This window comes from Nomascus leucogenys, chromosome 4 (assembly GCF_006542625.1).
Source record: "Nomascus leucogenys isolate Asia chromosome 4, Asia_NLE_v1, whole genome shotgun sequence".
NCBI classification, from domain to species: Eukaryota; Metazoa; Chordata; class Mammalia; order Primates; family Hylobatidae; genus Nomascus; species Nomascus leucogenys.
This window is the reverse complement of record NC_044384.1, coordinates 100,797,631-100,812,421: the sequence shown is the minus strand read 5'-3', so window position 1 is coordinate 100,812,421 and position 14,791 is coordinate 100,797,631. Positions and strand designations below refer to the sequence as shown.

Here is a 14,791-nt window from a genome sequence, read left to right as displayed (position 1 = left end):
AGCTTTGAAGAGAGTAGTGGTTCTCCCAGCACGGAGTTTGAGATCTGAGAACAGACAGACTGCCTCCTCAAGTGGGTCCCTGACCCCTGGGTAGCCTAACTGGGAGACATCTCCCAGTAGAGGCTGATTGACACCTCATACTGCCAGGTGAACCTCTGAGACGAAGCTTCCAGAGGAAGGATCAGGCAGCAATAATTTGACGTTCTGCAATATTTGCTGTTCTGCAGCTTCTGCTGGTGATACCCAGGCAAACAGTGTCTGGAGTGGACCTCCAGCAAACTCCAACAGACCTGCAGCTGAGGGTCCTGACTGTTAGAAGGAAAGCTAACAAACAGAAAGGACATCCAGACCAAAACCCCATCTGTACATCACCATCATCAAAGACCAAAGGTAGATAAAACCACCACGATGGGGAGAAACCAGAGCAGAAAAGCTGAAAATTCTAAAAATCAGAGTGCCTCTTCTCCTCCAAAGGAACGCAGCTCCTTGCCAGCAATGAAACAAAGCTGGACGGAGAATGACTTTGATGAGTTGAGAGAAGAAGGCTTCAGACGATCGGTAATAACAAACTTCTCCAAGCTAAAGGAGGATGTTCAAACCCATCTCAAAGAAGCCAAAAACCTTGAAAAAAGATTAGACAAATGGCTAACTAGAATAAACAGTGTAGAGAAGACCTTAAATGACCTGATGGAGCTGAAAACCATGGCACGGGAAATATATGACGCATGCACAAGCTTCAGTAGCTGATTTGATCAAGTGGAAAAAAGGGTGTCAGTGACTGAAGATCAGATTAATGAAATGAGGCAAGAAGAGAAGTTTAGAGAAAAAAGAGTAACAAGAAACGAACAAAGCCTCCAAGAAATATGGCACTATGAGAAAAGACCAAATCTATGTCTGATTGGTGTACCTGAAAGTGACAAGGAGAATGAAACCAAGTTGGAAAACACTCTGCAGGATATTAACCTGGAGAATTTCCCCAACCTAGCAAGACAGGCCAACATTCAAATTCAGGAAATACTCAGAACGCCACAAATATACTCCTCGAGAAGAGCAACTCCAAGACACATAATTGTCAGATACACCAAAGTTGAAATGAAGGAAAAAATATTGAGGGCAGCCAGAGAGAAAGGTCGGGTTACCCACAAAGGGAAGCCCATCAGACTAACAGCTGATCTCTTGGCAGAAACTCTACAAGCCAGAAGAGAGTGGGGGCCAATATTCAACATTCTTAAAGAAAAGATTTTCAACCCAGAATTTCATATCCAGCCAAACTAAGCTTCATAAGTGAAGGAGAAATAAAATCCTTTACAGACAAGCAAATGCTGAGAGATTTTGTCACCACCAGGCCTGCCTTACAAGAGCTCTGGAAGGAAGCACCAAACATGGAAAGGAACAACAGGTACCAGCCACTGCAAAAACATGCCAAATTGTAAAGACCATCGATGCTAGGAAGAAACTGCATCAACTAACGAGCAAAATAACCAGCTAACATCATAATGACAGGATCAAATTCACACATAACAATATTCACTTTAAATGTAAATGGGCTAAATGCTCCAATTAAAAGACACAGACTGGCAAATTGGGTAAAGAGTCAAGACCCATCAGTGTGCTGTATTCAGGAGACCCATCTCACGTGCAGAGACACACAGAGGCTCAAAATAAAGGGATGGAGGAAGATTTACCAAGCAAATGGAAAACAAAAAAAAGCAGGGGTTGCAATCCTAGTCTCTGACAAACAGACTTTAAACCAACAAAGATCAAAAGAGACAAAGAAGGCCATTACATAATGGTAAAGGGATCAATTCAACAAGAAGAGCTAACTATCGTAAATATATATGCACCCAATACAGGAGCACCCAGATTCATAAAGCAAGTCCTTTATGACATAAAGCAAGAGACCTACAAAGAGATTTAGACTCCCACACAATAATAATGGGAGACTTTAACACCTCACTGTCAACATTAGACAGATCAATGAGACAGAAAGTTAACAAGGATATCCAGGAATTGAACTGAGCTCTGCACCAAGTGGACCAAATAGACATCTACAGAACTCTCCACCCCAAATCAACAGAATATACATTCTTTTCAGCACTACATCACACTTATTCCAAAATTGACCACATAGTTGGAAGTAAAGCACTCCTCAGCAGATGTAAAAGAACAGAGATTACAACAAACTGTCTCTCAAACCACAGTGCAATCAAACTGGAACTCAGGATTAAGAAACTCACCCAAAACCGCTCAACTACATGGAAGCTGAACAACCTGCTCCTGAATGACTACTGGGTACATAACAAAATGAAGGCAGAAATAAAGATGTTCTTTGAAACCAATGAGAACAAAGACACAACATACCAGAATCTCTGGGACACATTTAAAGAAGCGTGTAGAGGGAAATTTATAGCACTAAATGCCCACAAGAGAAAGCAGGAAAGTTCTAAAATTGACACCCTAACATCACAATTGAAAGAACTAGAGAAGCAAGAGCAGATACATTCAAAAGCTAGCAGAAGGCAAGAAATAACTTAAGATCAAAGCAGAACTGAAGGAGATAGAGACACAAAAAACCCTTAAAAAATCAATAAATCCAGGAGCTGGGTTTTTGAAAAGATCAGCAAAATTGATTGCTAGCAAGACTAATAAAGAAGAAAAGAGAGAAGAATCAAATAGATGCAATAAAAAATGATAAGGGGGATATCGCCACCAATCCCACAGAAATACAAACTACCATCAGAGAATACTGTAAACACCTCTACACAAATAAGCTAGAAAATCTAGAAGAAATGGATAAATTCCTGGACAAATACACTCTCCCAAGACTAAACCAGGAAGAAGTTGAATCCCTGAGTAGACCAATAACAGGTTCTGAAATTGAGGCAATAATTAATAGCCTACCAACCAAAAAAAGTCCAGGACCAGACGGATTCACAGCCGAATTCGACCAGAGGTACAAAGAGGAGCTGGTACCATTCCTTCTGAAACTATTCCAATCAACAGAAAAAGAGGGAATCCTCCCTAATTCATTTTATGAGGTCAACATCATCCTGATACCAAAGCCTGGCAGAGACACAACAAAAAAAGAATTTTAGACCAATATCCCTGATGAACATTGATGCAAAAATCCTCAATAAAATACTGGCAAACTGAATCCAGCAGCACATCAAAAAGCTTATCCACCATGATCAAGTCGGCTTCATCCCTGGGATGCAAGGCTGGTTCAACATATGCAAATCAATAAATGTAATCCATCACATAAACAGAACCAAAGACAGAATCCACATGGTTATCTCAATAGATGCAGAAAAGGCCTCCGACAAAATTCAGCAGCCCTTCATGCTAAAAGCTCTCAATAAACTAGGTATTGATTGGATGTATTTCAAAATAATAAGAGCTATCTATGACAAACCCACAGCCAATATCATACTGAATGGGCAAAAACTGGAAGCATTCCCTTTGAAAACTGGCACAAGACAGGGATGCCCTCTCTCACCACTCCTATTCAACATAGTGTTGGAAGTTCTGGCCAGGGCAATCAGGCAAGAGAAAGAAATAAAGGGTATTCAATTAGGAAAAGAGGAAGTCAAATTGTCCCTGTTTGCAGATGACATGATTGTATATCTAGAAAACCCATCGTCTCAGCCCAAAATCTCCTTAAGCTGATAAGCAACTTCAGCAAAGTCTCAGGATACAAAATCAATGTGTGAAAATCGCAAGCATTCTTATACACCAATAATAGACAAACAGAGCCAAATCATGAGTGAACTCCCATCACAATTGCTTCAAAGAGAATAAAATACCTAGGAATCCAACTTACAAGGAATGTGAAGGACCTCTTCAAGGAGAACTACAAACCACTGCTCAATGAAATAAAAGAGGATACAAACAAATGGAAAAACATTCCACGCTCATGGGTAGGAAGAGTCAATAAAAGGTAATTTATAGATTCAATGCTATCCCCATCATGTGACCAATGACTTTCTCTACAGAATTGGAGAAAACTACTTTAAAGTTCATATGGAACTAAAAAGGAGCCCGCATTGCCCAGAGAATCCTAAGCCAAAAGAACAAAGCTAGAGGCATCATGCTTCCTTATTTCAAACTATACTACAAGTCTACAGTAACCAAGACAGCATGGTACTGTTACCAAAACTGAGATAGAGACCAATGGAACAGAGTAGAACCCTTGGAAATAATACCACACATCTACAACCATCTGATCTTTGACAAACCTGACAAAAACAAGCAATGGGGAAAAAATTCCCTATTTAATAAATGGTGCTCAGAAAACTGGCTAGCCATATGTAGAAAGCTGAAACTGGATCCCTTCCTTACACCTTTTACAAAAATTAATTCAAGATGGATTAAAGACTTAAATGTTAGACCTAAAACCATAAAAACCCTAGAAGAAAACCTAGGCAATACCATTGAGGCCATAGGCATGGGCAAGGACTTCATGTCTAAAACACCAAAAGCAATGGCAACAAAAGCCAAAATTGACAAATGGGATCTAATTAAACTAAAGAGCTTCTGCACAGCAAAAGAAACTACCATCAGAGTGAACAGGCAACCTACAGAATGGGAGAACATTTTTGCAATCTACCCATCTGACAAAGGGCTAATATCCAGAATCTACAAAGAACTTAAATTTACAAGAAAAAATCAAACAACCCCATCAAATAGTGGGCAAAGGCTATGAACAGACACTTCTCAAAAGAAGATACTTATGCAGCCAACAGACACATGAAAAAATGCTCATCATCACTGGCCATCAGAGAAATGAAACCAAAACCACAATGAGATCCCATCTCACACCAGTTAGAATGGCGATCAGTAAAAAGTCAGGAAGCAACAGATATTGGAGAGGATGTGGAGAAATAGAAACGCTTTTACACTGTTGGTGGGACTGTAAACTAGTTCAACCATTGTTGAAGACGGTGTGGCGATTCCTCAAGGATCTAGAGCTAGAAATACCATTTGACCCAGCCATCCCATTACTGGGCATATACCCAAAGGATTATAAATTATGCTACTATAAAGACACATGCACAGGTATGTTTGTTGCAGCACTATTCACGACAGCAAAGACTTGGAACCAACCCAAATATCCATCAGTGATAGACTGGATTAAGAAAATATGGGACATATACACCATGGAATGCTATGTAGCCATGAAAAAGGATGAGTTCATGTCCTTTGTAGGGAGATGGATGAAGCTGGAAACCATCACTCTGAGCAAACTATCGCAAGGACAGAAAACCAAACCCCGCATCTTCTCACTCATAGGTGGGAATTGAGCAATGAGAACACTTGGACACTGGGTGGGGAACATCACACACCAGGGCCTGTTGTGGGGTGGGGGAAGGGGAGAGGGATAGCATTAGGAGATATACCTAATGTAAATGACGAGTTAACGAGTGCAGCACACCAACATGGTACATGTATACATATGTAACAAACCTGCACATTGTGCACATGTACCCTAGAACTTGAAGTATTAAAAAAAAAAGAAATAAAAGCCACTTTGCTAAATGGCTGTGAATGGCAAATAATCATGCACAAAGAAAAGTTTTTTCTTTCTCTTTATAAAAAACATAATGTTTGCTTCAACCATCAAACCTAATTAAGAAAATTCAAGAGAAAAATGAAAGTTTATTATATTTGCCCATGGATTTGCTTACATTTTTTGTTTTTTCTTAGTGTAGTTCCACGGTTTTTTGTTTTATCATTTTCTTTCTGCTTAGAGAATTTTCTTTCAGTATTTTTTTTTAGGGCATTTCTGTTGATGACAAATTCTTTTTGTTTTCCTTCATCTGAAAATGTTTTGATTTGTCTTCCATTCCTGAAATGTATTTTTGGTAGGTATAATATTCTAGATTGACAGTGCTTTTCTTTCAGCATTTGACAAATGTGCCACTTCCTTCTGTCTTCTGTATTTTCATTGAAAATTATAGAAATTTGTATTTTAAATATTTTATACTTATTTTTCAAAAATCTAGAATGTAAAATACACATAACATTTACCATGAGTGACATTTAGTACATGCGTAATGTTTTACAAACATCACCATTATTATGTTCCAAAACATTTTCATTTCCACAAACAGAAGCTTCCAAGCCCATTAAGTGGTCATATTTTTTCATCCTCCTGCTCCTGACAACCATTTGACTTCTTTCTGTCTCTGTGTATTTGCCTATTCTGAATATTTCATGTAAATGAAATTATATAATAGGTGTCTTTTGCATCTGGCTTCTTTCATTCAGCATAATGTTTTCTGAGTTCATTCATCTACATTCCTTTTTATGGCTGAATAAGATTTCACTGCACGTATATACCATTCTTTTTTTTATTTATTTTTGATATGGAGTCTTGCTGTGTCTTTCAGGCTGGAGTGCATTGGTGCCATCTCGCCTCACTGCAAACTCTGCCTCCTGGGTTCAAGTGATTCTCCTGTCTCAGCCTCCTGAGTAGCTAGGATTACAGGCATCCGCCACCATGGCCAGCTAATTTTTGTAGTTTTAGTAGGGACAGGATTTTGCCATGTTGGCAAAGCTGGTCTCAAACTCCTGATCTCAGGTGATTTGCCCGCCTTGGCCTCTCAAAGTGCTGAGATTACAGGCATGAGCCACCGTGCCTGGCTGGATATATACCATTCAATAATTTGAACAGCTCATTTATTATCAGTTGATAGACATCTGGGTTGTAAACAGCTTTTGGCTGTTGTGGCTGGTGCTGCTGTCTTTTATGGTTTTGATGAAAAATTTGCTGATAATTCAAATAGGTTTTTTTCACTATAGGTAAGGTGTTGTTTCTCTCTTGTCAATTTTTTTCTTTGCCCATAGTATTCCAAAGTGACTATGTTGTAACTTGTGTATTTCTTTGGTTTTCTTCCTGCTTGGGATTCATTCAACTTCTTGAATGTGTACGTTTATGTCTTTTTCCAAATTTGGAAAGTTTTGTGTCATTTTTAAAATTTTACATTTCAAATTAGACTATTTTTTAAAGAGTTTTCGGTTTCCAAAACATTGTGCAGAAAGTACAGGGTTTCCCCCCCCTCACAGTTTTCCTATTATTAATATACTGCATTAGTGTGGAACATTTGTTATAATTGATTAACCACTATTGATACACTATTAATATTATTTATTATTTACAGTAAGGTTTACTCTTTGTGTTGTACAGTGCTAAGGGTTTTACAAAATGCACAATGTCATGTAGCTATCATTACAGTACCATACAGAATAGTTTCACCGTCCTAACAATGCCCTTGTGTGCCACCTGTTCATCCTTTCCCACTTCCCCTAGGAACCTTGGCAACAACCGTGTTTTTTACTGTCTCTATGGTTTTGCTTTTTCTAGAATATCATATAGGTGGAGTCATACAGTATGTAGCCTTTCAGATTGATTTCTTTCACTTAGCAATATGCAGTTAATGTTTTCCCCATGTTTTTGTGGCTTTATAGCTCATTTCTTTTTACTGCTGAATCATATTTCATTATATGGATGTGCTACAGTTTGTTTATCCATTCACCTGTTGAAGGACATTGTAGTTACTTCCAAGTCTTGGCATTTATGAAGAAAAATGGTATAAGCTTTTGTATGCAGGTTTTTTTTTTTGTATGAACATCAACTTTTCAACTCATTTGGGTAAATACCTAGGTGTGTAATTGCTGGATCATATGGTAAGGCTATGTTTCGTTTTGTATGAAACTGCCAGTGTCTTTTAAAGTGACTATACCATTTTGTATTCCTACCAGCAGTGAATGAGGTTGAGTCACATCCTCACTAGTATGTCATTATTTTCTTCATGTACTTTTTCAGTGCAACTGTCGCATTGGGCAGTTCTGATACCACCAGAGAAGGCTGACAGAGGGAGTCCTATTAATGCTGGTTAGGGGTGTAAGTCCAGATAATCCAGGCAATCTCCACTGCCACTGTGTGGTGGGAGCTTGTTATTAGCTACTGGAGTAGAAGGTTTTGGGGTCCCTAAACAGTCAGCCACCTCTTACATTACCCCAATGTGGGTTTGAATGCTTCGTTACTGCCTGATGATGGTGAAAGTCTAGTATCTCCAATTGACCTTGCTCGTGTGGGCGGGGATTAGGTCACAGTTTTTTGGGGTGGGGGGCAGAAGGGGGTGCTGTTTGACAGCAGTGTAGTGGTTATTGTTTAAAAGTTTTCTGTCTTAATAGGATGACCTTTTCCTGGTTCTTTGGCTAGAGAGAGCAAGTTTTTGTTGGAGTTTCTTTCTGTCTGTGCCTGTTGGTGTTTCCAGGTTTCCAGCTTCTTCACTTTAAAATAGCCTGATACATATGGCAAAAAGATAAACTAGGGAATTCACCACTATGTTATTTTGTGTCTCCCACATTCCCTAGTTGGTCTGCCTTCTTCTCTCCACCTTTCAGAATATTTTTTATTTTGGAGATATATATATGTATATATATATTCCAGAGTTTTTAGGTATGCACTAGGTGTTTATTTGGAGAAATACTGAAAAGTATGTTTATTTCATCTTCCCAGAAGTGTATGCCAAGCATGTATATTTTAAAGTTTTTTACTATCAATTGTTTTTTTAAAAACAGATAAACAATAGTCATCAGTTAGCTATGGTTACATGCAGTTGCTTTTTAAATCCTTTTTTTAAGTCTCTATATTCTCCCATATTAGGATTTTACATTAGTATATGCTGTCTTTTATTATGAGCCAAAATACAAAACTCATTATTGTAGTCTAATTGCTTATAGCCTTCATTTGGATGATTATTGGTGGTAGTGTGGGCCAAAGAGTATAAAATATATTTAGGCCGTGTGTGTGTGGGTGTGTTTAAGACAGGTTCTTTCTCTGTCACATAGGCTAGAGTATAGTGGTGCTATCATAGCTCACTGTAGCCCCAAACTTCTGGGCTCAAGTCACCCTCCCAAGTAGCCAGGACTACAGGTGTGCACCATCACACCTGACTAACTTTTTAATTGTTTGTAGAGACAGAGTCTTGCTATGTTGCCCAGATTAGTCATGGAGTCCTGGCCTCTAGCAGTTCTCCCACCTCAGGCTCCTAAAGTGCTGGGATTACAAGCATGAGCCGCCAAACCTGTAAGCCATTCATGTTTTATTTAAAGAGCATTTTATACATCAGGAGATGGGGGCAAAACATTGATTGAAAAACTGATGTGGTTTTTTTTTTTAAAATACGCTACTTATTCTTTAGGAATTGAAATCAAATTATGGTAAATAACAAAGTAGAAACAGTTTTGGAAAGAGTAAAAGAAGACATATTTTAGAAGTTCTCAAATTGATTCACTCCTGTGAATATTAGTGTTAGCTAGAGTTTGAGAATTGTTTTTCTAGCTCAGAGCTAGATAATCTGTAAGTTGTTGGTTAGATGATGATATTCGTTTTGGAGATACATGACAAGTTCTGTACATAATACTATTTCTGGAGAGTGAATTGATGGACCATCTCTAATCTATAACTCTTTTAAAATTAAAATTTAAAGTTTTATTTTTGCAGTGCTAAAGATCACAGTTGTCTCCTGAGAATAGATTTTGATTGCATATGGCCGTGAAATTCCTACCTAATATACTTTGTACAGCTCTGCATACTTAATATGCAAAGTGGTTGCTGTAGCAGGAGATCTACTATGTTTCTGTGCTGAAATCTGATTGCTATTTTTGTACATATGGAATGTTAATCACAATTTATGTTTTCTAACAGGAAATATTTTCTCTTTTACAGGGGATCTTTCCTGCAAATTACATTCACTTGAAAAAGGCAATTGTCAGTAATAGGGGGTGAGTAATTGGCCTTACTAAATTTATTTACAATTTTTATAGGCTACAGAGGAAGATTGTTTTTCGTTTTGGTTCATAATATAAAATATACAATTGATATGTTTTCCTGGCAAAAATGTACATGCTTTATCATGTAATTTTGAGAGAATAATGTTTTCTTAAAATACAGACAACTTTAATCTGTTTTCTTGTATATGGAAGAAATGACGTTAGCTGTGAATTTTATAAAATCAATTAGGCATGCAGTATGTTTTAAAAAATTATGTACTATTTTGAGCATAGTCATTCATAGGGTAGGCGTTAAATATGTCATTTTGTTTTTACAAAGTGAAAGAGACTTTTAAAATTTTTTATTTGCAAGTTGAAATTGAAAAAGTTTAAAGGTATACCTTAACCATAAGAAGACAATATACAAAACGGTTTGATCACAGATTTTAAAAACAAAGCAATCTGCCTAAAAAGAGACAAGAAATAAATATATCAAAATGCTAACACTTGTTTTTGCATGTTGGGAATATGAATGAGTTTTCAAAAAATTCTTTGTCATGTTTAATAATAAGTATTATAGTTTCGATTTTATTTTTCAAAATTTATTATTTTAAAACATAAAATTTAGGTACTGTATAATTTGTAACCAAGGTAGCTTCCTAAAGTAGAAATACTGTTCTTGACTGGAGGGTGACTAAGCATCAGAGTAACCTTCTGGTCAGTTATGGTTCATTCAGGAAAATAGAAACATGAGTCACTTTATGAGGTAGAATTTAATGTGGGAAATTATTTACACACGTTTGAAGAGTGAAAGAACAAAAGAGGAAATACTGATGTAACCCATAGATTATAACTGCATAAAGCGGCCTACACATTAATAATGGTGGAGATACCGAAACCCAGGAACTCAGAAATTAGATCTTGAGATACTGGAGCTCAGAAATTTCAGGAGGGAATATCAAATAGCTACTGTCGGTATGTATAAAGAAGGTGGTAATGAGGCTGTTTTGGGGAATGCCAAAAGCAGCTGGAGGCTGGAACCAATTTTCACTGTGAAAGAAATTGTTTACAGGAACAGCAGGAAACACACCTCTTTACCTTCTTTTCCCCAGTATCTTTCTAATGCTCCCAGCTGGCAAAGGAGACAGCAAAACACAGTTTGCGATTGCAGCCTCGTGATTAGTCCTTAGAAGAATAGATTTGGAGATGATAGTTATTATTAATTGTCTTGTATGCCTTCCAATATAAAATTTGTGTTGGGGAAATAGTAAGAATATAACTTAGAAGATTCTGATATGAATCCACAACTAGCTTATTTATTTATTTATTTATTTATTTATTATACTTTAGGTTTTGGGGTACATGTGCACAACGTGCAGGTTTGTTACATATGTATCCATGTGCCGTGTTGGTTTGCTGCACCCATTAACTCATCATTTAGCATTAGGTATATCTCCTAACGCTGTCCCTCCCCCCTCCCCCAACCCACAACAGTCCCCGGAGTGTGGTGTTCCCCTTCCTGTGTCCATGAGTTCTCATTGTTCAATTCCCATCTATGAGTGAGAACATGTGGTGTTTGGTTTTTTGTCCTTGCAATAGTTTACTGAGAATGATGATTTCCAGTTTCATCCATGTCCCTACAAAGGACATGAACTCATCATTTTTTATGGCTACATAGTATTCCATGGTGTATATGTGCCACATTTTCTTAATCCAGTCTATCGTTGTTGGACATTTGGGTTGGTTCCAAGTCTTTGCTATTGTGAATAGTGCCGCAACAAACATACGTGTGCATGTGTCTTTATAGCAGCATGATTTATAATCCTTTGGGTATATACCCAGTAATGGGATGGCTGGGTCAAATGGGATTTCTAGTTCTACATCCCTGAGGAATTGCCACACTGACTTCCACAATGGTTGAACTAGTTTACAGTCCCACCAACAGTGTAAAAGTGTTCCTATTTCTCCACATCCTCTCCAGCACCTGTTGTTTCCTGACTTTTTAATGATGGCCATTCTAACTGGTGTGAGATGGTATCTCATTGTGGTTTTGATTTGCATTTCTCTGATGGCCAGTGATGATGAGCATTTTTTCGTGTGTTTTTTGGCTGCATAAATGTCTTCTTTTGAGAAGTGTCTGTTTATGTCCTTCGCCCACTTTTTTGATGGAGTTGTTTGTTTTTTTCTTGTAAATTTGTTTGAGTTCATTGTAGATTCTGGCAAAGGGCTAATATCCAGAATCTACAATGAACTCAAACAAATTTACAAGAAAAAAAGCATACTTCTTATTCTTCCCCTTCTCCTTTTACAAAACATGTAAAGCCATAAGGACATAAAAAAGAAAAACAACTTATACATCTCATGTTTATGAACCTTTACAACAAATAGTCTGCCATCTCAAGTTTGTAAGTAAGGACTATCAAAAGTATCAAGCCTGGATAGAAGTGTGGGAAAAGGAAAAGAGAGTATTTCGACTTGGGATTAGCAAAGCATATATTTTGGAAAGTGCTAAAAACATTTTCTGAATGTGAATGGCTTATCATATAATTCAGAAATAATATCCTTTATTTATCAGTAATGAGGCTGATCAGAGCTGAAAGTGGGCAGAAGCTGTGAGGGACCAAGGTGAGAAAAGGAGATACAGATAATATCTAGGGATGCAGAAATAGAGTGCCTTAGAAAATACCAGCAAAATCATACACTTTCTGATGATGAGGAACTTATCCTAAGTTCATGAGTCATATGTCCCATTTATGATAGTTATAAAGGACATTGGGGAACACTTTGCTAGGAGAAGAATCCCTACCTGGATTCAGTTTGCCTCAGGAAAGTAGAAGTGATGTGGCTGTACATAAAATTACACACAGAGCAGCCATATTTGCTGGAAGTGGGATATAAATCTTAGAAAGCTATTTGGAATTGACCTCCATATCCAAATGTCCAATAAGTTGATGGTCCAGAATAAGAATTCTAAAATCTGGAGAAAATATTAAAAAACAATTGTCTGCAGGCACTGGAGAGCAATTGGTTGGGCAAGATCTTGAGGGGCTATGATCTTTGAAGGAAGGGATGCACACAAGGGGAGCTTCATGTTTACTTTGGCCTTTTTCGCCAAACAATTTTTCATTTTACTGTGTTGTAGTGGAATAGAACCCAACCAGAAAGTAGTAGTCTTTCATGACATCAGCAATTTGGCAGAATAAGAAGTTTCAGCTCTCATCCCCCTACAGAAACACAGATTTAACAATCGTATACCAAGAAAAATACCTTCTAAGAGGTCCAGTATCCAGTGAAGAAGTTGCAGTACTCCAGAGGAGCACAAAACAGAGAGTAGACACATTGAAATGGCTAAGAAGAGCAATTTCACCCTTACCTTTGTCAGTCCCTTCTCCCAGCTGGTTAAGAGATAATTTGTCCCAGACTGTGACTCTTCCAGTGGGGCAAAGAAAAAGAGGACTGTACATCAAACATCTTTAACATTTGTGGGTGCTGCTTGAAAGACCTTTTTCTATCCCACTCACCCAGAGTGCTGGAGTAGCCAATATAATTTAAACATGCGGGGGAAGCTAAGAACAAAGAAAAGGAGTGAGAGGCTCACTGCAGCTAGCTTGCCTCTGCAAGATTGGGAAAAGTGCACAACCCTAAGATTTCTGCAGGAGGAAGGATGAGGAGTGGGAGCAATATCCCATCATTTCAATGCATCACTCTAGAGAAAAGTGGAGGGCAGGCAATTGTGGCCAGTAGAGCTCTGCAGGTTTGGGAGAAGATGCATATCTGTGAGTCTTCTCCCTCAGAAGGGAAAGAGAAGAATGAAGCATACATCCTGGAATTTTAAGAGTACTGCCTTAGGGAAAAGAGATGGGCAGCTTACTGTGGCCATCATTTCTTTGTGAGATTGGGAGAAGGCACAGAACCCTGAGACTCTCAGGATGGATGGAGGAATGAAGTGCGTACATTCATAGAAAAGGTTTGAGAGGTTCCCAGAATCTGAGTTGGGCTGATTGGTGAGGGTGTTTGTCTATTGAAGTCAGTCCATAAAGACTGGGAGAAGTGGTTGTTTCTTCAAATGTGCAGGCCCCAAAGCAAAGCTGCAAGGAAGATGAAGAATCAGGAATACATGACACAATCAAAGGAACAAAATAAATATTCAATAACAGACCCTAAAGAAAAGGAGTTATATGAATTGCCCTCAAGACAACTCAAAATAATAGTCTTAAAGATTACTTAACTAAATGAGTTACAAGAGAATACAGACAACTAAATGAAATGAGGAAAATGAAAAGTGAAAATAATGAGAATACCAACAAAGAGATAGAAACCATAAGAAAGCAAAGAACCAAACAAATTCTGGAGCTGAAGAATACAATAAGTAATATGAAAATTCTATAGAGAACTTCAACAGCATTCTTGATCAAATAGAGGAGCGAGTCATCTTGAAGATAGGTCATTTGAAATGATCCATTCAGAGAATCAAAAAGGAAAAAGAGTGAAGAAATCCTGAGAAACTAATGGGATACCATCAAGCAAACCAATATGCTCAATATGGAATTATCAGAAGGGGGACAGGAGAGAGAGGAAGAGAGAGAGCAAGGAAAAGAAAGGAGCAGGAAACTTATTTAAAGAAGCGATGGCTGAAAACTTCCCAAATCTGGGGAGGGAAATGAACATTGATCCTTGAAGTCCAAACAACCCCTTAAGATGTTCATGTTCTTTGTAGGGACATGGATGAAGCTGGAAGCCATCATTCTCAGCACAGTATCACAAGGACAAAAAACCAAACACCGCATGTTCTCATTCATAGGTGGGAATTGAATAATGAGAACATTTGGACACAGGAAGGAGAACATCACACACCAGGGCCTCTCGTTTGGTAAGGGGAGTGGGGAGGGGCGAGAGATAGCATTAGGAGATATACCTAATGTAAATGACGAGTTAATGGGTGCAGCACACCAACATGGCACTTGTATACCTATGTAACAAACCTGCACGTTGTGCACATGTACCCTAGAAC

General features: G+C 38.1%; 1 protein-coding gene across 5 annotated transcripts in view; it reads left to right on the top strand.

The window, feature by feature from the left end:
* The window catches only part of DOCK3 (dedicator of cytokinesis 3), a 653,304-nt gene that overhangs the window by 174,593 nt on the left and 463,920 nt on the right, over positions 1 to 14,791 (top strand). For all 5 annotated transcript variants that reach the window (XM_030811683.1, XM_030811684.1, XM_030811682.1 and 2 more), the window contains exon 4: positions 9,737 to 9,792. In XM_030811683.1, coding sequence (XP_030667543.1) covers positions 9,737 to 9,792 — 56 coding nt within the window. The remainder of the gene's footprint in view (positions 1 to 9,736; positions 9,793 to 14,791) is intronic.